Source organism: Chamaea fasciata, unplaced genomic scaffold (assembly GCF_029207755.1).
Source record: "Chamaea fasciata isolate MVZ Bird 193981 ecotype frontalis unplaced genomic scaffold, bChaFas1.0.hap1 SCAF_28, whole genome shotgun sequence".
Lineage (NCBI taxonomy): Eukaryota > Metazoa > Chordata > Aves > Passeriformes > Sylviidae > Chamaea > Chamaea fasciata.
The window spans coordinates 5,571,952-5,595,986 of NW_027094113.1; the positions used below are offsets into that span (position 1 = coordinate 5,571,952).

The following is a 24,035-nucleotide window of genomic DNA, read 5'->3' on the forward strand; positions in this document are numbered from 1 at the left end:
GCCCCTCGGTGTCCCGGCACCGGCCGCCGGTCGGAGCGGGGGCCGCGGGCCGCCGGCGGGCCCCGGGCGGAGGGAGGGCGGCGAGGGCGGCGAGGGGGCCCGTCCCCGCTCCGCTCCGCCCCGCTCGGGCTGGGGCCGCCGCCGCCGCGTCCTTTTATACCGGGGCTAAATTTAGGCTGCGCCCGAGCCGCTGCCTCCCGCCCGCCCCGTCCGGGACGCGTTTCCTCCGCTCCTGCAATTGGCCTGAGGCCGTCCGCGCCCGCGTTATAAGGTGCGGAGGGCGGCCGGCCGCGCTCGTCCCGCACCATGGCGCTGAGCGACACCGCCCTGCCCTCCTTCGCCACCTTCGCCAGCCCCTGCCGCGAGAAAGCCCTGCACGAAGTGAGTGTCCCCCCGCTCAGCACCGACGGCTCGTCGCACCGGCGGACCCGCCGCCCCGCTGCGCCCCGAGTCCGTCCCCCGCCGTCCCCCGAGGCGAACGGCGCCTCTAACCCTCTCTCTTTTCTCTCTCCCCAGAGGTGGAAGTGTGAGCAGGAGGCCAAGACCCCCGCCGGCACCTGGGGCGGCCTCTCCCCACGCAAAGAGGATGAGGATCTCAACAACGTGCTGGATTTTATCCTTTCTATGGGCAGCGATGGCTACGGCCAGGGCGCTGGCGGCGGGGACTATCCCCCTGCCCAAGGCGAAGGCGGTGGCTTTTACCAGACAAACCCGTCCCCGGGATGCTACAATGCCCTGGAGCAGGGCAGCCCCCCGCCCTACAACGCCGGCATCGTGCCGGAGATGATGCGTTCCGAGATGGACTCCAACTACTGCCCTTCTGGCAGCGTCCACGGGCGGTTCTTTGTGACACCCACCTTCGGGGGCCCGCAGTTCGTTGAAAACATTAAGCCCGAGCCCGACGTGGACAATTATGGACCGGTCCTGGGTCTGGTGCCCCAGGCTTGCCCAAAGATCAAGCAGGAGGGGAACGCGACCTGCATGATGGCCTACGAGCAGCCCCGGGTGGCCAGTTCCCCCCAGATCCCTGGGGCAGAGACGCCCCCGCTGAGCCCGGACGATCTCATGGTGAATGACTGCCACACACAGATGATGTGCCCCTCGTCCGTGTCCTACCAGCAAAGTTACCACCCGGCCTCCGGCTTCCACCACCCACAGACCCACCTCCAGTACCAGAACACCTCCCAGTTTGGCCTTTTCGAGGACAGCCTGCCCTTACAGCCCTCAGCTCCCAGGGGCATGCTCACCCCTCCTTCCTCCCCTCTGGAGCTGCTGGACTCCAAACCAAAGCGAGGACGCCGGTCCTGGCCAAGGAAGAGGACGGCCACTCACACGTGCAGCTATGCCGGTTGTGGGAAGACCTACACCAAGAGCTCACACCTGAAGGCCCACCTCAGGACGCACACAGGTAAATATTGCTGATGGCCTTCATGCAGAGATGTGCTGTGTGCCGGCTGGGCTGTGTAAAACAGTTTGCAGCCTGTTGCCCTGTAGTGTGTAAAATTCACAGCTGAGCTATATGGCTGATGATCAGGTCTGTAATATCTAGGTGTTTACCTATGTAGTCAAAGCTTTTCTAAGGACTTCTAAAGCCCTTTCTCCAAAGATTTTCACTGCAGGTATGGGTGGGTAAAGGAATTTCTAGTAGTTTAGCTTAAAAGCACTTTGATCTTGCTGTGGAAGGGCTTGGTAGCAAATAAAGGGATATGCTACAATAAAACTCGGCAGGTTGCCTGGTATATGATGCCATGCTGAGTCACGCTTTCTGATTTCCCCAAACAGGTGAAAAGCCCTACCACTGCAACTGGGAAGGCTGCGGTTGGAAGTTTGCGCGCTCTGATGAGCTCACCCGTCACTATCGCAAGCACACAGGCCACCGGCCCTTCCAGTGCCACCTCTGCGACAGGGCCTTCTCCAGGTCAGACCACCTGGCTTTGCACATGAAGCGGCACATGTAGCCCCAGGGACTCTGCCCTGCCAACAGTGGACCTTATTTAACTGCTCAGGTGCAGAAGCGTTAAAAATCTGTAGCTGGTACTACACAGGGAGGCACCGACCGACGCTCCAGGACGGACACTGAGGATCTGACACAAGGGGGCTTAGCCAGGCCTCTCCTGCAGAGAATCTGCCGTGACTGAATCAGTGACCTGCCCGTCCTGGTCAGGAGAACAGGGGTTATTTATGCAGCTTCTGTGAAGGGTAAACTCCGTAGGACTCCATACAGACTGTATAGAAGAAGTTGTAAATACATTTTTTGTCCCCAATTCTTACTGCCCATTCCTAAGCTTTACAAGACAATGTTTGTATGGAAACTGCCTGAAGTTGACCCTAGAAGAGATAAAATGAATGTTACTGTAGCTAACAATGTTAGTTTAGATCTCAGTTGAAGGCATGGCTAAGGGAACACTCCTCTTGTTAGACTGTTTGGTTCACAGGTGCAATAGTATTCTTGTTTGCCATGATCTACACTAGAAGTACAGGGCTTGATGTCTTGTAAGAAATAACCTATTTACTGTAATTTTTTAAATATTGTAAATAATTTTATACAATGAGAAATATTGTATATGTAAATAGAAGACAAATGGGTATTTTGCCTATTTCTGTTTTTATAAAAACATAATTTTTCAATGTTTGAAAACATTTCATCTTTTTAATAAAATAAGTTTTTAATTGCTGTGATTTTTATTCTCCTTTGAGATATCCCTGTTACTTTTTCCCTGATGGCTGGACCAGCAACCACCTGGTTGTGTTTTAAATTATCGACAACTGTAACAAGACACTTAAAAAAATCTGGGCCATGAATTTTTCTGAAATAGATAACAGGGTAAGTAAGGTATTCTCAGTGGTAAATAAGACATAGTACAGTGCTTTATCAAAAAATCAAGTAGGAAAGTAGATCATATTAAAAGTATACTTCCTAAAAATGGTTAAGTAAGCAACACTGTAATTTCAGTCTCATTTCTAGTTTATGCTAGACTATTTTAATAGCATTCTTAATGTTTTCCAGATGCAGTTACAGTTTTGCCAACAATGTGTGGGTTTTTACTATAAATTTAAACACTGCATTTTTGTAATTATGGAGGCTTATTTTAAGGCATTCTTGTTATTCAAATTATCCTTGTTCTCAGGAGCTCAATGCGGAATTCCAATAGAACAGTAGTGGAATTCAAGCATGAATTCACAACACAGGTTAAAATACCTTCATAACTCATTCCCCAAAACTTAAATTTGCTTAGCAATTTGTAATGCCTCCTAGATTTCAGGAGTTAAGAAAGTTAGTAACTATTTGGGGGAAAAATCAGCCAGGAATTGAGAGTCCAAAAACAAATTGCAAGTAAACTGGATCCTGCAACAGCTATAGTGGTAAAGACAGCTACAAAAGTCAAATTGAGCCCCCCAAAAGTTCTTCACAGCTGTAACTGATCTCAGAAGGCCAGGCAGTAGATTGAAGCAGTTGTTCTGACAGTCTGATGGGTATCCTCTCTCTTTACAGCTCTGGGTGTTGTGATGCGTCTTGATACTTGTACATCACTGCTAATCAAATATGCAGATTCAGCCTAATGTTGAAGCATTTTTTCCTTAACATCTGGATACTTGTAACTTGGTTTTAACCAAGATTGTGACCCTTTTTCTGACTTTACGTGTTAGAATACACAAGAATGAAATCAACAGGAATGCATTTAAAGTAACTACAAATATAGCTGTTCTTCTGTGAAAGCAAAGGCTGAAACTGTTCATGTGGAACAGATGTATTTTGGGCTTCTAATCATTGGCATGGAAGAATGAGTTCCACATTTCACTTTTGTAGTTCTTTCAAAGTGAAATATAAGGGAGCTTTAACGTTTCTTCATCGCAAACAAAACTCATTTATTTGGTAGAAAAAAAAAATTGCACAATCTAATTCCAGAAAGTGAGGATGACTTAAAGATGTTCTAAACTTGGCACATGCATCGTTGCAACAGTTCTAGGTATTTCCTTCTCTTTCCCCATAGCTGAATATTTTCATATTTCAGCATGTCCTTTGGTGTTTATAACTTTAAGAAAACAACTTTTAAAATCCTTACCTCACCTCTTCATACTCACCTGGCTTTCCCTTGCTCTTTCTGAAGAACTTGGAAGTGGTTATAGTCATTCCCAGTTTTCAGCATTCCTGGTTTTTGTTATAACCCAGGTTTCAGCAATACAGTGCAAGCTTAAATGATTCCCTTTTTTGTGATGCAATTTAAAAGACAAAGAGGTGTGACAGCCTCAGTGCCCAGCCCCGTATCTGCCCTGGAAAGGACCCAGCCAGAGCTTTCCAGTGATGGAGGAGATCTTGGAAGCATCACAACATACTTACCTGGCTCTCCTTGCCCCCAATCCTCTCCTAACCTCTGGCTAGTCTGGCCAGTTTTCTTCCCTTCCAAATCCTCAGCCTGGAAAAGGGGGCTCCAATGAGACCTCAGAGTCCCTTCCAGTGCCTCAAGGGGTTCCAAGAGAGCTGGAGAGGGACTTAGGACAAGGACTGAAGTGACAGGACAAGAGGGAATACCCTCACACTGCCGGAGGGCAGGGTTAGATGGGACATTGAGAAGAAATTCTTTCCTGTAAGGGTGGTGAAGGACTGGAGTAGGATTCCCAGAGAAATTGTGACTGCTTCATCCCTGGAAATGTTCAAGGCCAGTTTGTACAGGGCTTGGAGCAACCTGATCATGTGGAAGGTGTTGGTGCCCATGGCAGGGGGTGGAGCTCCCTTCCAACCCAGTCCATTCTGGGATTCTGTGATTCCAAGTCAGCTGCAGCCAGTGAATGGCACGAAGGCACTGTGTGCTTCTCGGAGCCTTCGTGCAGAAATAAATGTTACCACAGTCACCAACCCTTAAAAAACCCGCATGGCTCTTCTGCAGCACCCACAACATTGGGTCTTTCTCCTCCTCCTTCTCCTCCAGTGCCTCAGCAAGGGAGCATCCAAATCTGGCTTTGCTCCAGGGAAGAGTCTGACTTGTGAGGGTTATCACCTCTGCTGCCTCTGCTCCTGCTCACTAGAAAGTCTTCAGATAAGACAGTTGATATCTGCCTGATAGTGTGTTACCAAATAGCGCTCAGACCCTGATGAGCAGTGGAGCTGTGGAAAGAGGAGCAGATAGTGTTCTCTGAGGTTTTAGATGTGTGACTCAACTGAAAATAGAGCAGAGGAATCCTCATACGTAAATATAAAAAATCTCGTGTAAAAATCTATAAAGTCAGTCCTCTGAAAGTGGGAAGGGATGGGGGGACAAAGCACTAATAAAAGTTCACAAGAAACTCTTGTCCTTGTTTAAGAGAGGGCATCTGTGATAACTGCTGTGTGGTCTTTACAGGAAACTGCACGTTCTTGCATCTTGAGATCATCTTGTAGCAGAAAAAAAGAGATGCTGACCTCATTCTTCTGACATTCCATTATGAGTAATTGTCAACTCTCTTTTCCCCCCCCCTTTCTTTAATTGTTTTGAATGAGTACATCCAAAGATATGTCACTATAATTCCAGTAATCTACCAAGCCTCCCCTAGTCAGCAGGAAACCACTAATGTTCCACATCATCTAGTAACTGACCATCAGGTTGTCATCTCTTAAGTAATTTTTCTCCAATTAACCATCTGCCTCCCAGGGAGCATCTAGAGACCACAACCTGCAGCTATCCTGGATTTGACTTTGACATACCAGGGAAAGAAAAGAACTACAGAAGTTGTAGTTAAACCTGATGGGAGGAAATGTAGAGTCCATTGAAAACAAGATTTTCACACATATTAATGTAAGATACCACAGCCATGGGCTTCCTATTGTTGTAAGATAGATTGTGAGATAATTTGGAGAGGTTAAGTGCAGAAACAAGCAAATCTTGTGCAATGATCCTAGTGAAAACTGTAGTAAATATTGCCAAACTCAGGTCCCATCCAGGGCAGTCACTGCTTAAAGTTGGATCAGTCCATGTGGAGTTTCAGAGCACGGTGTTTCAGCACTCTGCTGAAAATGTTTTTTCCTCACCCACTGACTTGAGAAGAGTCAGTTAAACTCCTCTGAGATGGGATCTCACTGTCAGAACACACTGTAATTCTGAAACAGCCCAGAGCAGGACCAGGTCCAGCCGCTGCAGGGCCGTTTGGCTCGGTCACCTTTTGGCTCTCAAAGGTGACACAGCACCCTGCGCTCGCCCAGCACCATCCCAGCACTGCTCCAGCATCACAGCAGCACCTGTGAAACAGCCCAGCACCACCCCAGCACCACCCCAGCACCACACAAGCACACCGGGCATACCCAGCACCACACTAGCACCCTGTGAAACAGTCCAGCACCACTACCCCACCACGCTGTGCACAACCAACATCACCCTGCAGACAACCAGCACCATCAAAGCGCTGCAGCAGTGCTCTATGAAACAGTCCAGGACCACATCAGCACCCTGTACACAACCAGCACTGCACCAGCACCCTGTGCTCAACCACCACCCAGCAGGCAGGGCACTTTCAAATCTCTTTTTTTCAACCCTAAAGTGGAAGGCTGGACTAGAAACCCCCTGGCTTTTCTGGACGTTTATTTTAGATTCAGTTTTGTAGCTAATCACATCTGGGAGAGCTGAAGCTTTAGTGCTGGACATGACTCACCTCATGCAGGATGGGGCATTTCAACCTGTGCGAGCCCTTGGTTACTCACAGCCATTTACAAACTGCCTGAAAACATTGACTGGCTCTAAACTTTGGTCTTTCATCCACAAGAATGCCAAAATAAGTTTGTCCACTCTTCAAATTATAGGATTGTGTGGTTCTGTGGTTTTCTGTGGTAGCAGCTCTGTGGCTTCTTAAGCTATTTTTTGCACCTCTAACACAGAGTAGCTGTTAGGCTTTGCTTAAATTGAATTTTTGAAGCCAGAACCCCAAGCTCTAGCAATTTATTTTGCTATATTTAGATAAAACAACTACAACAAAGTCATGTAGCCATCACTATGGTAACTAGCAAAAATTCAACCCAAACCCCATGTAATTTAACAGGGAGGAAGCCATCCCCATCCAAAACCTACTTGGTGGCATCTACAAACCTTAAAATTCCTCCGTGTCCTCGAAGTAGCTGCCCTCAGCTGGGTCTGTCCCAGTTCCTGCCTGCCCAAGACAAGTCCTATGTGCTGTGAGCGAAGCAGTCAGAGCTTTGAACTTTGGTACTGCAGCAGCTCCTCTGCCATGGCCCAGGCTCCGGCTTCCCACTTGATTTGGAGAAGTAATTGGTTTACAAGCCAAGCACTAGTAACCTAAAGCACACAGCCATGCTCAATTCACAGGCCCTGGAGGTAACTAGTTCAACGTATTGATTCTCCAACAACCCGTTCCCTATCACCGCAGCTTAGATTGGGAGCAGCCCCTGCCACAAACCAACTCCTTTCACTTGCAGCGCACAAAGGACACACAGATTTATCCTAAACTTGTTAGGTAGAAAATATCTTTGATTTATTCTTTTGAGGTCTGATTTTTCAGCCACAATTATTTGATCTGGTAATATTTAGTGCAGACACTACAGAGGAGCTATTAGGACTGCTTAATAGAATGAAGAAGGGATTAACTTTACCAAAAGCTCCTTTCTAAGCACAAGGAGAGCAGAAGCAACCAAGTTTTTTTTACTCTGCAACCACTGTTAGCATCAGTTACCTGCTTATTTACCTGCTCCCATTGTAAGTACTTTTAGCAAATCAGAAGTTTTCTGCCTGTTGTCATGAGCATAAATTCAGCAACACAGAAACTGCAGGTGAACTTACCTAGTAAAGGTTTATAACTAAACAGAGTATTGCTTCAAAACACTTTTACTTTGGTTTCCTGCACTTCTTACAGCTAAGAGTATACCTGGAGTTCTGACTCATTATGTCACCAAGAAGCATCTGGAATATCATTTGGGATATGATCTCCTGTGACATTTAATATATTAGGTGAATAGCTACTGAGCCTGAGGCTTAAACACAAAACAAAACACACACAAAAATATCCTCAGCTCCCAACAAATCCTTTTTTACAGTCTGTGTGCTATGACAGCATAAGTGGGTTTTGTTATCCTAATGATTTTATATTATATTGCAAAATAAGGGATAAAGAATTGCCTGGATGTCCTTTCTGTGGATGCCAGGGATAGGAAAAGAGCACAGGGCTTTTTCATTCTGAAAATTGTGGTCAAGGACCTTTATGGGAAGTTAAACAGCAGAAATATGTTTGTTGCTGGCAGTGTCTTGTGAGATTTCATCAGTTAGGAAGGCTACAGCAATTTTTAGAGATGCTGCATCAGCACCAATTAATAATTTTAATTATGGTCATTACTTAAAAAAAAAAAAAAGTCAACCAGACAGGAGGGAGAAGGTACTCAGAGTGACTACACTGAGAGTCACGTACAGCAGATGGGAGATTCAGCAATTCCAGAGATGAACCTGACGGCACTTTCAGAGTAGGGGCGGCACCGATGGCTCCAGGAGCTCAGAATTCTAAGAGAAGAACTGGGCTTGGGATATATTTAGGTTCGGTCAGTAAGTGCTGCAGTTGTGTTTGAGGTTTAACAGTTGGGCTCAGACCATGGACAGCCTTTAGGGACAAATTTTCACATCCTGAACAGAATGGTGATGCTTCTCTTCCCTTCCCGGTGAAGGGGCTCTCAGGCCATGCTGGGTACAGGGGGGTCCTTTCAGATTAAGCCCAGACAATGTAGATTAGAAAAGCATTTGGGAAAGCATAGGGATGAGAACGCTGTGTATATCAGACCCCAGAAACTTGAGTGGTAGCAATGTATGGTGCACTGGGCCATGGTTTTATAAGAGATGAGAAGCATGACACAATGAGAAGAATTGGGCAGGGAGTTGTACCCATCTGTGACACACTGCAGTCAATCCTCCAAAACGTCAACATACCAAAAATATTGGAGAGCAGCCTGCCTTGGCAACCTGCTGCTCACTTTACCGAGGTGAGCGGGAGGAGCCAGTGAATAGCTGGGAGAATGAGTCAAAGTGAGTAAATGGACCAGCCCAATAGTGAGGTGTGTTTTTCCAGCCAGCCAAAGGTTGTCTCTAGTGATCTCCCGCTCCTGGTGTAAATTGCCAGGACATCCAGCATTGCTGCACACAGTTTGCATGGAAAGGGTGTGGCGTTGGATTTGGGACTGGTCTGCTCAGCCCAAATCTGGCTGGGACAAGGAAGAAAGGAAGGAAAGGAGGGAAAACAGTGCAGAGAGCAGCAGCCAACAGGAAAAAGATTTCAGTGCAGAGAACAGAGTTGTTGTTCAAAGCAAGATTCACACATTTAACATAAAAACTTGTGAAATTGTGGACAAAAACAAAAAACCAAAAAAAAAAAAAAAAAAAAAAAAAAAAAAAAAAAAAAAGAAAGGCAGCTGAAATCTCAGGCTCCAAAAAGTAACTTTCATTTATTATATTAAACAATAACATTTCTCTTATTATATTAAACAATAAACAATAAACACATGAGATGGGTTAAAATTAAAATACCTTACAATTTATTATAACATTTGAAAGATAAATATAACCACAATAATGTACATATTTGGAGATATTAGTCAGATTTAGGTCAACATTGCAGTTTCCGCTTTGTGTTTCCACCTTTTTCAGGTCAGACTGAAGAATGATATATTAAAAGGGACACCAGAAGAGCACTCTGTACTTGCAACAGCAGAAGAAACCACAGTCACTAGGAGTTTTCCTTTGAAACTTAAAGGGAAAGGCAGAAATTGGAAAAATGAAAATCCCATTTTATAACAAATTAGCCTTTATTTATAAAACTTTCAAGTAAAAAGAGCAGTATATCAACTGATCAGACGTGTGTCAATGAATTACAGTTAACGTATTTACTCTAAAAATAAATCTATGATTCCATCATACTTCAAGCGAAATTCCTTTCTAAGAAAAGATGGTTGTGAAGTTTACATAGATGCAATATATAACCAAATATATAAGCAAGGACTTGGCTGTTCCACTAGTATAAGAAGATAATTGAATTAGATCACTTACACCAGAGATCAATTCACTTCAACTGAGTACCAGCTCTAAATGAGGATTAAGCAGAAATGAAATTCCTGAGAGGGAGGAATAAAATGCAGAAGAAAGGAGAAATCAAACTCTTACACAAGGGAAAGCAATAATTCTACTTGGACCAAAACTCCTTGGGCCACGGTTCTACAGAACAAATATTCTTCTCAATGGAGAAACACTAAAGAAGAAATAGTAACCCCAAAAGGATTATAAGAAGAATTCAAGAAAAGTGCATTATCTTTGAGCATAAGTTGACAAAATAATTTCTACAATAGTGCCAACAGATTTCACAGAAGGGAATTAAAAATAAAAAGACTAACACAGACACAGCTTGGAACCTCCTGCACTTTGAGAGCACAGTACATGGGACAAGATACAGGAAGGACTGATGACCCTCACAGGGCAGAGGTTCCATGAAGAAAAAGTTGCCTATATAAAAATATTTCACACAGCATTATTGTGGAAGTATGACTTTTATGAGCATCTGTTTTTATTGCAGGGTGACTTGGAGGTTTTACAGCAAGACAATATGAAGGTAACTGAGGGAAACCACTCAAGGCAAATGTGAACACACAGTTCTGTGAAGGGTAACGTGGTAATTCAGTATCTGCATCCTATGTGCACTGTCTGCACGTGCAGGTTCGATGTGAATAATTGTCTATCTGTCCTGTTTAACTGTTGTGCCTCAATGCTCTGTGCAATCCAGGGCTTTCCACGAGTCATTCCAGTAGTATATATTCTGTATAAAATGTGTGCCACCATAAAACCCTGCTAAAACTCTTAATGATTGCTCAAGGTACCACAGAGTCTAATAATTTAAGTAGAAAGAAGAATCATCCCCACTCTTTCCTCTAAGCCAAATATGCAATGGATATTCATTCCTCCTAAAGTAAAAGCTTATTAGGTGGAAATGGAGGGAAAACAGAACTGGAATCCAGAGGACAATTACATGCAATCAATTTAACTGCAATGAAGCAAGAAAAACATCTTTTCCACCTTTGCCTGTGATTGTTTGGAGTGTGTGTATGGGAACAGCTCCTTAAAAATAATTTTTTAAAAAGGAAAAACAAAAAAGGAAAGAGGGAAGTGAAACTATGAGCAAGTATAGGAAAAAAATCATTGCCTCAGCCCAGAGAAGAAGGATGACATGCAAGATCGGCAGCTGAGCCTACATTCCAAACAGATACTTTAAAAGCTACAAAGAATGTGAAATTACATCCAGTGCAGATGATTACTACTTTCTTCCAGGGTTCTCTTACACCTAATGGCACACCTAATGAACACAGCTTTTTGTATCAATGAAAGAAATTTTGATACAAATTGATTAGAAATCATTTCTCCTCTTATCTTTAACCAGGACTTTAAAATTCTCAGAGCCATGAGCTAATCTGAATTTCTGTAAAGATTCCAATTCTGTATCCATCCGTGGTGACAGAATTCATACGTACACACAAGCTTTAATATACAGAATATATATGCATATTCTACATATTCACTGTATATACACATTTTATGTACAGCACAAGGAACTATATACTGGACATAGCATGTGGACATGTGGAGTATATACACACACTATAATTACATTAAAACAATACTATATATATATATACATATATATATATATATGTATATAGACATAGACACAAATAATATGGATCTCACTGTACATTGTATATGCACTGGGGGTATTCACATTTTCCTTATCTTACATTATACATATTTTCTTTGCCCAAATAGCAACAGGTCTGTTTGTGCTTTAAATTTCATTGGTCTGGAGGAAGAAGATCAATGTCTTGCAAAAAAGTTTTGCCTGAACGAGCAAGTGCAGGTGTTGTACAAACACTGAGTTACAGCATAGGGAAAGAATGTGGGGCATCTTCCTTTTATATGGAAAATTATATTCAATACAAAGTGAGAAATCACAGCTAGGTCTTCTTCTACTGCAGTGACAACATTTTGAATCAAGAGCGTTTCAGTAAATTTAAGGTTTCTAAATCTAATACTGTGCATAGACAATATGTTGTGTTCTGTCCTTGTTCATCTGTTGATAAGCAGTTACTTTCCAAGCAAATATGAAGAAGAGTTAATAAGGAAGTACAAAAAGGAGCCCTAATACTATACAGAATGCTGGATTAATTAACATTTCTGCCTCCCTGCTGGACATCTTGAAAACATCATTTCACTGGCCTAGAACCATTACAAATTCAGTATTTTAGGGCCCTGACAAAGCAGCAGAAGGTCTTGTTATGGTAGAGAACTTCAAAAATGCATCAAGTTATTTAGTCATCCCCTTGTCCCACTGGAGTGACATCATACAGTCCAGAACTGGTATTACTTTCTAAATTTTATTGTAGCAGAAGAGACACCACAGGGACTCAGGTCCAAGTGAACAAGAGGATCTTACACATGGACAGTTTGTGTAACTTCACTGAGAATGCTGCAGCCACTTGCTTTTGAAAATTGCTCTTTCACAGCAAAAGCTTTATGTTACCTAAAGACAGACACAAATTAGCTCTCAGAGACTTTAAGTTCTATAAACCAACAGAAGAGAGAATGTTTTGATGTTTTAATATGTTTGATCATGTAATCAAACATACATTAGAGAAAAATTATCCCAGTGGGAAGGGATGTCAAATCAAGTTCTGCAAAATTAGACATAGCTTCTGTTGCATCCCAAAGGACTCATTAAAAGACAGTATTAAAGATCATTACACGGTTGGTTTTGTTATTAGAAATACATCTTCTCTCCTCCTGAGGAGAACAAAAGGTTCACATTATTTGTAGTACCATTAGCATAGGAGACACACAGCAAAAAGGGAGTTGTGACTCCTAAAAACAAGACCCTAAACACGGATAGATGTGTGTGTCTGCACACCCACCCACCCACCTACCTCCCCAGAAAAGCCTGAGACTATAAAGGACACATCTTGGCTTCATTTCGGAGCTGAAAACTACCAAGATGCTCAAAATGATCCAATCTGACTCTGTGTAAGGAAAGCATCCAGGATAAGGCAATCCCAACAGAACAGGGAAAGACTGTTTTCATTCACTTGAGCAGGCACTATCATTGTAGTATGAAAATAAAAGCAAGGAAGCAAGGACATAAAAAACAGAAATGCATTAAAGATGATGAAGGAATATCACATTTTTAAAAAAAGAGAAAATGTAGTAAGACAAGGGCCACATCAGTAAGAATACTGAATGTAAAGCTTTTGTATTCCCAGAGAACAAAGGGCAGAAAAGAAGACTGAGGACATTTAAAAATGCTTGCTAGATCCCTACTATATGAGACAGAAAATTCCAAGGCAAACACAACTGAAGTTTTAGAATTCCTGTAATCAGAAAAGGCATTTATAGTAAGCAAATTAAATTCACAGACTTATTTTTTCTATGACATATCAAACACATTCTGTGTTCTCTTTTCCAGGTGGAAGCATTCCATGCACATAAAACCTGTTCCTATCTGGTCTGAGTACTGCAAATTGTATTTTAGAGCCAACCAAGACAGTGCTGCCAGAACTGATGTGTGAATGTGTATTTGGCAACTAAAATCAGACTCAACTTGGCTTCATTTCAGCTAAATCTGCTTGATCTGTAACCCCAAAGAGGTGGAATTGAAGAAGCAGAGGTAGAGACTGTCCCAGAGAGTCACTTGGGTAACACAACCTAGTCTGCGTGCTGGGAGTTGGAGTAAACGAGGGTACAATGAGTTGTAGGGGTGAGCACTCCTCAAACACGGCAAATTTTCCACTCCTTGATTTCTTGATGTCACATTAAAGCAGTACCCAATTGTGTTTCACCATCTTGCAATCCTGTTTGCTTACAATAAAGCAAGTTTTTACTTCATAATTTAACTGCTAAATTATTTATCCCATTTACTACAACTGAATTAACTCCCTCTTTTAGTCACATACAATTATTACAACTCAATGCAAACAAATGTTTAAATTACTAAAGAAGAACTATTAATTTCTAGAGTCTTCAAATTTGTACTGTTTTTATAGAGTTCACTGTATCCATCATATATAAATTGTCGGATTCTTTTGTAAAAGCCACAACTTCTGGATAAAAAGGGACCATCTAATAATGAATTTATGCTTTCACATAGATAATGTAAAAGAAATACTAATTAGCCTACCATGAATTATTAAATAAATGTAAAAAGTGAAAGCTAATTCTATAAATACTCTCTTTTTATGACATTTTCTTTGAAATCTATACTGCAGCCTCAAAGACCCAGTGGAATTCAGGTAAAAAAAAAAAAAAACCAAACCAGATTCACAAGCTGCAGCTTACTCTATGCAACAGTTGTGTTTCAGATAAAGAAACTTTCAGTATCTTAGGATTATATGTTAAATTTCTTACAAGCAATAAATTTTATCTAGAACATATAATACAACTTATACAGTGTTTCCTGCAGATTATGCACTTGATAAGCCACACAGAGCCTGGTCAGATACAACCAGCCAGTCCTGTCTAGATCTGAAGGTGACTAAAATTATTTTCACAATATAAACTGAGTATTTAGTATTTTTATAAAAGCCTTGTTCCAAGGTTTCTCTTAAACAGGGTGAAGCCCAAGACCCTCTTTAAGAGTTTGGCATGTCAGCCTTACTGAGTGCAATGGCCAACTCAAGGTCTTCTTGTTCTTGTCTCCGCAACCGAGCCAGTCTTTCCTGCTCTGCTTTTTCACTCTCTCGCTTCGCCCAGGCCAGCTGCTGTTCCTCATTTCCAAACTAAAAAAGGAAAATGGAAAATGAATTATTAAAATTACCAACCAGCTCAAAGAAATAACGCAAAAATTACAAAGAATCAGACTTATTAAATATACAGCTCAAGAACATCAGGCTGTCTTAGGGCAGGTCTAGATTGACATAGAAATTCACTCACTGGTTTTCTCCAGTGAGGAATTTTACTTCATCCTTTATTTCCTTAATTTCTTCCTCCTTCACTTCCTCCCTTGATTTATTTCCTTAATTCCTCCTTCCTTTACTTCCTTACTTAGTTTATTTCCTTAGTTTCTTCCTCCTCCCACCTGAAAATTAACCCACACAGGATGCAAGTCCCCGGATCTGTGGCTCAGTTGGGTATGAAAATGGCCCAAAAAAACCCTACACAAACACACAAAAGAAGGAAATTAATGGTTTGGAAGCACAACAACTACAACCGCTTTTAGGAATAAACAGCTGGTAAAAGCTGGTAAATAGCTGGTAAAGCTAATAGTTTACTCTTGTGCAACTGCACAACAGAGAGTTTTATTGTGGTAGCTCCTGCTAAGGGTGAGGGGTTTGGTAAGTGATTTTGGACACTGCTGACATGTGGGAAGCTTCATCACCAAATCAGAAGTTATCGAAAGTGCTTCTGTTGCTGTTCATAAAATACAGAGTTTCACCAGTAAGAAATAATGTGAGAGAATCCAATTCACTTCAGCAGAGAACACTAAGAAAATAGCACACTTTAAAACACTCCGGTCCTAAACCTGTTTGGGCTGCGCAAAACACAAGTACAGTGCAGCAAAATTTGTCCAAAATTATATTCTAGTATTTACCAGTGAAGGATGCAAAAGTTTGCTTGTCTGAACTTACTGAACAAAATCTGAAACTATTTCATTAAAATCATAGCAATTTCAAACTCAAATATAATCTGTTCCCAGTTAATTTCAGCATTTGCTGAGGAGGAGGATGGGAACAGCTGCAAGCAAATGTTTGCATTAAAGCCCACTTCTAAAATCTGCTTTGTGCTGTTATGGTTTTGGTTTGGTTTTTTGGGTGTTTTTTAGGATTTTTGTGTGTGTGTGTGCAGGAAAACATTATTTAAGGGTTTTTTTGAGGAGAAAAATTTCAGCTGGATGCATACTGCAAAAATTGTTTCTGGCCCGGGACACAGTGACTCTGAGCTCAGCCTGCTGTGCCATGGCAAAAACTGACACAGCTACACCTGCTCAGACCAACCTGAAATATTGAACTGAGTGTTAAAATGCAAGCTTCAGTGCGAAACCCTGCCTAGCTGCATAAACACTATGTGATGGCCCCACCCCAGCCTCCTACTCCACTCTTCAGTGGATCGGTAATTTTTATTTATTATATACTTTGAAATAAATCTATCTATGTGGATGTCTTTCAACCCAGGCCCAATTCTCATTTACTCGTAATTTAATCATGCCTCTGGATGCCCATCATTCCTCATTTTATTTTTCCCACTATAACTTTTGAGATGATTTGAGAAAATCACCATTTAATTGAGATTAAAAAAACCCCAACTTCTCTTCATGCAATATCTCTGCTTTCGTTGCTATAAAAATTTAGATGAAAATCTTTGCATTTGATGTTACTGGAATACAAGAGAAGTGTCACACCTCTTGATATTTTACTTTTAAAATGGAGAGACCCTACTATAATTCCTCATTTAAATAATGTCAGCTGACAGGTAAGATTGAAAAGCTCACTAAGATTTTAAATAGATTTTTTTTTCAAAGTAAAGACAGATACAAATGGAAGCAGGAATTCTCTGCTTAGTCCAGGAATTTAGGTAGATCCAACAGCTGGGATGGAGAATGAACCATTACTATTTTCAGAAATACAAGATGCTTTGGTCAAACTATCTGAGATATTTTTTTAATGTTGAGAAACCAGTTTTACTTCTATAACTTCCATTCTAGGACAAGGCTTCCAAAGTTTATGAGAGTCCCAATCATAACTTGTTTATGGGAAACAAGTTATATTTTTGTGGTTAAAAGTGCTGAGTGGAAAAAAAAGAGGAAAAATAGGGAAGTGATTCATTGGAAACAAATCTGGATGTGCCTTATTACAAGTGGCTGGCACAAAGTACAATTTGCAGGAGATAACTCTCACCATTGAGTAGTGAAATAAATACAGAACAGTTCATTAATGCCACAGATTCTCGCACAGATTGTCTATAAAAAGATAATTTGTAGGTAATTTAACACAGTAACAATTTTTTGCATATGTCCAGGTTTCAACAAGCCTATAAATGTCACATGTGTAATTGCATTAAACCCCTCCTTTTCTTTTCTTTTTTTCTTTTTCAGAAGTACAGTCAGACCCAAGGCATAGATGAGGAAATCAGCAGACTGCAGCAAGACTAATCAAATCACAAAAAGTTTCACTAATTTGTGTGTACTGAATTACCAGCTTGTACTGAGACAAAAAGCTTAGTCCTAAGTGTTCTCTTTCTTGGAAATTTAAACACTTTCTGTTGGCAAAAAAGTGGCTTTTCTTGTTGTTCTGTAAACTACAGCTGGAACCCAGAAACACTTGAAATCTGAACTACCAAAAGACTGTTTTCTTTCCCAATGAATCATATATAACGACAGCAACAAAGTTAAGAATGCAATGAAAATATACAGGAACTCTGGGTGCATGAATGTGCCAGTGTGTCAAAAAAGCACCAGATTTTCCTACTAAAATAAAATGAAAGTTCTCATGTTCTTTCTTGCAACAGTCAAGGATTTCAATTAAAATTCAGGTTGTTTGATTACTCAGTTCTACATGATTCTGTTCTCAGATTCCATGGCTTCAAAGTAGATGTCAAAAACCTTCTGTAGGCGAAACTGGTTTTCATTCCCTTATAAAAAAAGTTTCCCAACCATGAGGCAAAGAGAAGCACAATATTCTCAATGATTTCAAGGTAACTAGTACATTTAAAACATCGTGCAGAAGGATTAGGAATTGTCAAGTGTAGCAGCATAATTATTTTATAGAAAAGTTAAAAACCCCATGAACTGAGGAGAAAAGGGATCAAATCTGTCTTTTCAGCCAAATTCAGTCAATACTTCTTTTTTTTTCCTACAGGAGGAGAAATTAATTCAGAAAACTTTAAAGGTTAAATTTTAAAAATTTATTTCATTTGATGAAATGTCATTTAACAGCAATTATTTAGTGGCTACTGCTTATTATCTCATCTTTCCTACTTGTTCCTTATCTTCTAAAGTTAATCTAGACTGAGAACCTGATGGCACAGCAAATTTGACCCTGGAGTACCCACTAGGATTGGGATCAGAGATTTTGGTTAATCATTTGATACAATCACTCAGAGTAAACCACGTTTTAACTTAAGAAATACAGTCTGGAAAGTAAGATGACAATAACTGGGTAACAGTCATTCCATTCCGTCATTTGTCTTTCACTGCAGGAACAAATTAGATGTTGTTGAAGAAACTTCAGATAAAGCAGGTTTTGTGTCTTATTTTTATTAAGAATGTCACCAGTTTGTACACAATCAGAATTTAACTGTGCAAATCCAACTAGCTGTAGTCAAACACACAACAAATCTTGAACTTGGAAAGTGATAAATTAAAGCCCTGAGGCCAACTAAAGTCTGCACAGATGTCCTCAACTAACAATATCAGATAGGAAAGTGATACACATTTAATATTAAATAATAACTAGAAAAAAACCGCCTGAAACATTAAAAAGAAACAACCTGAAAGATTCAGTTTAAATATCTCCCTTTGTTGAACACTGACTTGTGTCCAGCAGAGTTAAGGAACAGAGTAAGCTTGCAATTTTACTGCGTGGCAACGTGAGGAAACAAAATTGTGAAAGGAGGAAGAAGCCTCAGGCTCTGGATGGAATAGATTCTATCCACTTATGGAAGCAACAAGAACCACACAACCATTGCATTTACAACGGTTCCCAATTTCAGCACTAAGACCAAAGCCAGGCTTTGGAAACCCCAATATTTTTAATTGAATGGGGACCTGGCTTTGTTTTCAGACCTTCTGGGACTGTCTTTTGGAGTGCAGTGTGGACCTTTCTATCTTGTTTCTACCATACCATTTCATTTTCTCCTTTGTCTTTTCTACAACATCAGTAACAGGAACAAAATTCAACAGCTAAATTTTCAATCTCTGTCTCATCTATGTATCTCTCTATGACCACATTCCATCATATACAGTAAATGTTTCAACAGATTGTCAGAACTTTCTCCACAAACAGTTACAAATACTTATTAGAAACTTTCCCTTTAAGGATTTGATTCTCAGGATATGGTGAAATTGCTATAGAAATGTTTTCATCAAGTGTTTTTGAGTCTTTACATCATTGGCTCCCAAAAATCTGTTTACAAAATAGCCTCCATGCAACAAAAACAATACACATTCTGCTACAAAGAATTTGAGAATAAAGGCACACTGTACTAAAATAATTTAAATGCACATAAACCCTTGAAAATTTAGTATGAAACTTCTTTTTTATTGAAATAACGCCTTTTTATTACAGAAATATTAATACAAAAACAATGAGGACAGCATGAAGGTACTGAGAGACAGAAGCCAGGGAACAGTAGGTTTGCAGGTAAGACAAAAACCCAACAGAGATTGCTGCAAGCAGAGCAGAAAGTGGTTTGCTCAGAGACAAGGAACTTAACTTACAGAGCTGAAGTCTGCAAACCCCAAGGAAGAGTCTTTAGAAGTTTTACTTGAAGAGGAGGGAGCAAATGGATCTTTTCCACTAAATGGGTCCCCAAACCCCTTTTTACTTTGAAACAGGTCACTGCTGTCAGCCCCAAATGGCTGGAATGGATCATGGGGCTTAGGAAAATCTGCAGACCCAAGCTGGCTTACAGGAGTACTTTTACCTGGAAAGTTTAGGAGAAAAAAAAAAAAGGAGAAAAAGAGAAGTTACTTACCATGGACAGTGCAAAGCCCCAAAATAGGAAACTGTGCTATGCATTTTAGCATCATCCATCCTTCCTGGGGTGGGTGAAAATTTAACCAAATATAATGGTCTTCATTTCTCAAAGCAAATAATCTAAAACAGTTGTTTTATTTAAATGGATTTATTAGCTTATACATACCAAAATATTAATACCATCAAGATTTTAAATGATGAAACCCATTATAAAGTTCAGAAAAAATTGGTCAGAAAAAATTGACAAGTATGACTTTGCTTTTCCAGGATTAAAGATATTTCAAATTTAAGTTTGGTATTATAAAGAAGACAAAATAAAACCCCATGTATCAGTAAAGGCAAGCCATGTTAAATAGGATAAAAGAGTAACTTAGCTGTCACTTTACAGAATGCCTGCATTCTTTTTTTCCCCTGAAACTGGTTTATCCTTCTACCACCACATACTCAAAGAAAAGGAGGCTGATTAAGAAAGCACCTCTCTCTGGGGTGTTTGCTCCACAACCCACCTTTTGTAGGTAACTGGGTGTTCTTATATTCTACCCCAACAACAAATGAAATCACAGGGATTATTGTGCATGCTCATAAATAATATGTGTATATTTCATTTGTTGCAATCAAAGCCGCAATGGTTGATTTTTAATTCCCCTTGCCAAAAGACTATTTTGTGGGGTCAAATAACTAAACAGATAAATATATTTCTCCCCCTCCCGCCCCATCTTAAAAAAAAAAAAAGATCGCTCCTGACAAGTATTCGTCCAGCTTCCAGGGAAAATATTCCTTGGGTGAACATTCTTGATTGCAATGTGTACTTGATAAAGGAAAATCTAAAAACATTCTTAAACAAATATTTACAACTTCCTGCATAACAACCTGAATTCCATACATTATTTGTAGTAATAAAGCCGTTTTTAAATGTCCAATTCTTTGAACTGTAATTTAATAGGAATCATCATTTATTCCCATTATGATATAAATACTAGGAAAGCACAGAGAAACGGAATCAATCCCCAAATTTCAGAGTGTACTTGGCACATCTAAGTCATAGCTTGGGAACTTTTCAGAAAGTACTCTGGTACATGCTCATGAACTTCCTAAGATACGCTCAGATCTGTGGAAATACTTTTATCAAAGGGAAATAAAGATCAGAAAACTTGCACTAAATAAATGACCTATCCAGCAACTTCCAGTAAATCCCAGCTCAGCCTCTCCTACCACAGGGCTAGCCAAAAGGCCATCCTCTCTTGTACTCAACTGGCCTCTATTCCCCAAAGTCAGAGGCACACGTGGACAGTGAGCTGAAGGAATTGGGTGTACAGGGAACAGAAGGAATCAGGTTTGCATGGAGCTGAGGAAATCATGCAGACTCTCATTAGTGCAGTGTCAACATCAGACTTGGATGCAATATAGGCACCACTGGCAAGCATCGAGCTGCATAGAAAGTGGGAAGCAAGGAAGTCCCCAGCTGAACAAGCATACAGAGAGACATGGAAAACAAGGCATGTCCAGTAGGAGATAGAACTGGATTTGTTTAGTCCTGAGAGTGTTCAAGGGGAACTTGATTGTAGTCCTGCAAGTCTTCCATCAGGAAAAAGGTGAACGGATTTAGACCGGACCAGAAGAGATCCACATCAGACAACCCACAACATTTTTAAAACTTAAGGATACTCCAGACTGCCCAAGGAACATATCACATTCATAGTACCAGAGAACATTCTGAGTTGGAAGGGACCCACAGGTCCCTTAACCCTAACCCCTGGCCCTGCACAGCCACCACAACAATCCCACTCTGTGCCTGAGAGCATTGTCCAAATGCTCCTTGATCTCTGGCAGCCTTTGGGCCATGACCATTGCTCTGGGGAGCCATTCTATCAACACATCCACGAGATTTGAGAAAGTTTGCAGAAATAACACCTGTTCAGCTGTCTTGAAGCTGGAAAATAAAGGAGATCTATTAAAGCTCACCCCAGCACTATTTTCCATAGTTCAGTACATGCTCCATCCTAGATAACATATGTCACAGATCCCCATGGCAGCAACCACTTGTGTGACTCCTAAAGAGAGGCAGATCAGGCCAGTGCTTTGTCCTTCATGGAAGGAAGTGACACAATATACAGGAAATTGCTCTCCTCACAAGCACAGACCCTCCCTCACTCCAACGTGCCTTTCCACAGGCCACATTTTGCACTTCCATCCTGCTCATCCCCGTGGCCTACAGATCTCACCACTGCCACAGCCATCCCATGCCAGGGGACATACAAACCTGGCAAGAGATGAGCAACCCAGTGTTTCATATGTAATGCTCCACATAAAAGAGTAACTTATTTTAACTTGTTTTAAATTAGAGTCATAGATTTCCAGAATGGTTTGGGTTGGAAGGTACCTTACAGCTCATCCAATTCTAACCCCCTGCCATAGACAGGGACACCTTCCACTAGATTGGGCTGCTCCAAGCTCAATCCAAACTGGCCTTGGAGAATTACAAAGAGAATTAAAGTATCTGCATTTTCAACTTCCGGTCAAGGCAAAAGAAGAGCCCTCTACGCTATTTCTCCTTCCTCTGTTGCCAGTTACCAGCAAGGAAATTCCCCCTCCTACTTCACCCCGTATTGCCCAAAATCAATTTGGACTGATGAAGGCAAAACTGACCCATTTAAAGTTGCCCTTTTCTTAGGTTAAATCTTCTGCTAGAGAAACCACTTTGTGGAACTGGTGACTGTTAACACAAATGTCGGGTTTGCAATGCATTTGTTCAGCAAGCCTGATTTTTCTGGGTGGACTGTTTAAGGTTTTTGCACAAAGCCCCAGGTGCTTTTGAACCTGCACAGAGCATTAGGGTTTCTTGTGCTTCATCTTCACAAAAGATCACAAAGAATCACTTTGTTGTAGAGGAAATGCCACCATGTAGTGAGAGCTACTGCTAATGATATTGAAAGCTTTAATTTGACACACTGAGTGCCACTTTCTTCAGATTTTTAGACGTTAAAGAATTGAATAGGGTGGTAATTTTTCTATTTTGAAAAAGAAAAAAGTGAGAGGGAAACCCTTATGCAATCAGGTTTATCTTTTGCAGAGCAATTTTAAGGGCAGCACCTACTCTGAACACATCAACCCCAGCATGCACAAGAATCCTCAATGAGCCCTACAATCAAAAAACCTCCCAAGCTGGAAGAGATCCATGACGACCATCACGTCCAACTCCAAGTCCAAATCTCTCCTCTAGTGCCCTTTGTATGTTGCTTACAGTTTGCTTTATCCTGCCACACTCTGCAAATGTGGTTTTGAGGCCTGGCAGAAGTTTGTTTGGTTCAGTTAGATGTTCAAATTTACTCATATATTAGACACAGATTAGTAATAACAACACCAGCATTATCTTTCTGATGTTTTTGCTGACTCACGGCAAGTGTAGTCTCCCATCATAGTGAGCGTACACTTAACTACACGAAGATTTTTGTAGTCCCGTGTTTAGTGTGTCAAACGGGATTTCTACAACATAAAGCAAATGTACCCAAGCCACAGTAAAAGGTTACCAGCTGTTCTGACAGACATCGGCAAAACTGCAACACTGCAAAATACAGTTGTAACTGAGATTGCATTAATCTTCCATTTGCTGGAAAATGTTGTATTTCTACATGACTCTGCTCATCATTCTGAGGTATGGCAGGCAAACAGTTGTAACCCTGATTCGATTTTCCTGCTAATAGTTTCAGGGGAAAAAAAGTTCAGAAAAAAGCAAAACAGGTCCTATTCTGAAACCACAGCAGTTTCAGCAGTTACCCAAGTGGTGCACCCAAACCACACAGAGGACTCACTTCAGCAAAAAGAGATGATGAACAAAATGGTTTACCACAGCAAGTGCTGTTACTTAGAGTGAACTCCACCCATACAAAATTTTATCTCATCTCATACTCCACAGCCAACTTGAGTTTGGAGGGGTGAGATCTGTATTTCAAAGCAAATATAACCTCACTGGTAGGATGCAAACACAAAATTTGTCTTACTGAATTACAAGATATGGACCACGAAGTGAAATATTTAGAGCAGTCTCAATATTCTATGTTTCAATGCTGGGCCTGACTTTCTGCTCAGAAGAGGATCTTGCTGAATGATGAGAAGCAGCATTTTTCCTGCCTTTGAAGCCTGGATGGATCATGCTCATGGGCAAATGGGACAGAGTGGAAATGACACAACTTTAAACTTTCACTAAACAAGGCCTCCTTTCCAGGAAATTTTCTAAACTGAAAAATACCCTGTAAGAAGTCAGAGTTATGCTGCAGAGGATAAGGAGTGATAGGGTGAGTTAAGGCCATGCCTGTGATTATACCTGACCATATAATCCCAGGATTTCCACCTCTCCCGT

General features: G+C 41.1%; 2 protein-coding genes across 6 annotated transcripts in view; one reads left to right on the forward strand and one right to left on the reverse strand.

Annotated features, from left to right (window-relative positions):
• Positions 1-281: 281 nt before the first annotated feature.
• On the forward strand, positions 282-2,679 carry KLF2 (KLF transcription factor 2). The gene is made up of 3 exons (XM_066205600.1): positions 282-381; positions 517-1,408; positions 1,783-2,679. Exons 1-3 carry the CDS (start codon positions 307-309, stop codon positions 1,956-1,958), a joined length of 1,143 nt encoding a protein of 380 aa, XP_066061697.1. The 5' UTR covers positions 282-306; the 3' UTR covers positions 1,959-2,679.
• Positions 2,680-9,470: 6,791 nt separating this feature from the next.
• The window catches only part of EPS15L1 (epidermal growth factor receptor pathway substrate 15 like 1), a 45,138-nt gene continuing 30,573 nt past the window's right edge, over positions 9,471-24,035 (reverse strand). For 3 of the 5 annotated variants that reach the window (XM_066205479.1, XM_066205478.1, XM_066205477.1), the window contains 2 exons: positions 19,420-19,625; positions 9,471-14,764 (listed from right to left, as the gene is read on the reverse strand). In XM_066205479.1, the coding sequence (XP_066061576.1) occupies positions 14,618-14,764; positions 19,420-19,625 (353 nt within the window). In that variant the 3' untranslated portion in view covers positions 9,471-14,617. Of the gene's footprint in view, positions 14,765-19,419; positions 19,626-24,035 lie in introns of those variants that run through there. The other 2 variants (XM_066205481.1, XM_066205482.1) reach the window with 2 other exon arrangements.

Coding starts and splice junctions, on each gene's coding strand:
- KLF2 (XM_066205600.1), top strand. CDS start 307: ATGGCGCTGAGCGACACCGCCCTGCCCTCCTTCGCCACCTTCGCCAGC. Junction 382..516: donor GCGAGAAAGCCCTGCACGAA/GTGAGTGTCCCC, acceptor CTCTCTCCCCAG/AGGTGGAAGTGTGAGCAGGA. Junction 1,409..1,782: donor CCACCTCAGGACGCACACAG/GTAAATATTGCT, acceptor TTCCCCAAACAG/GTGAAAAGCCCTACCACTGC.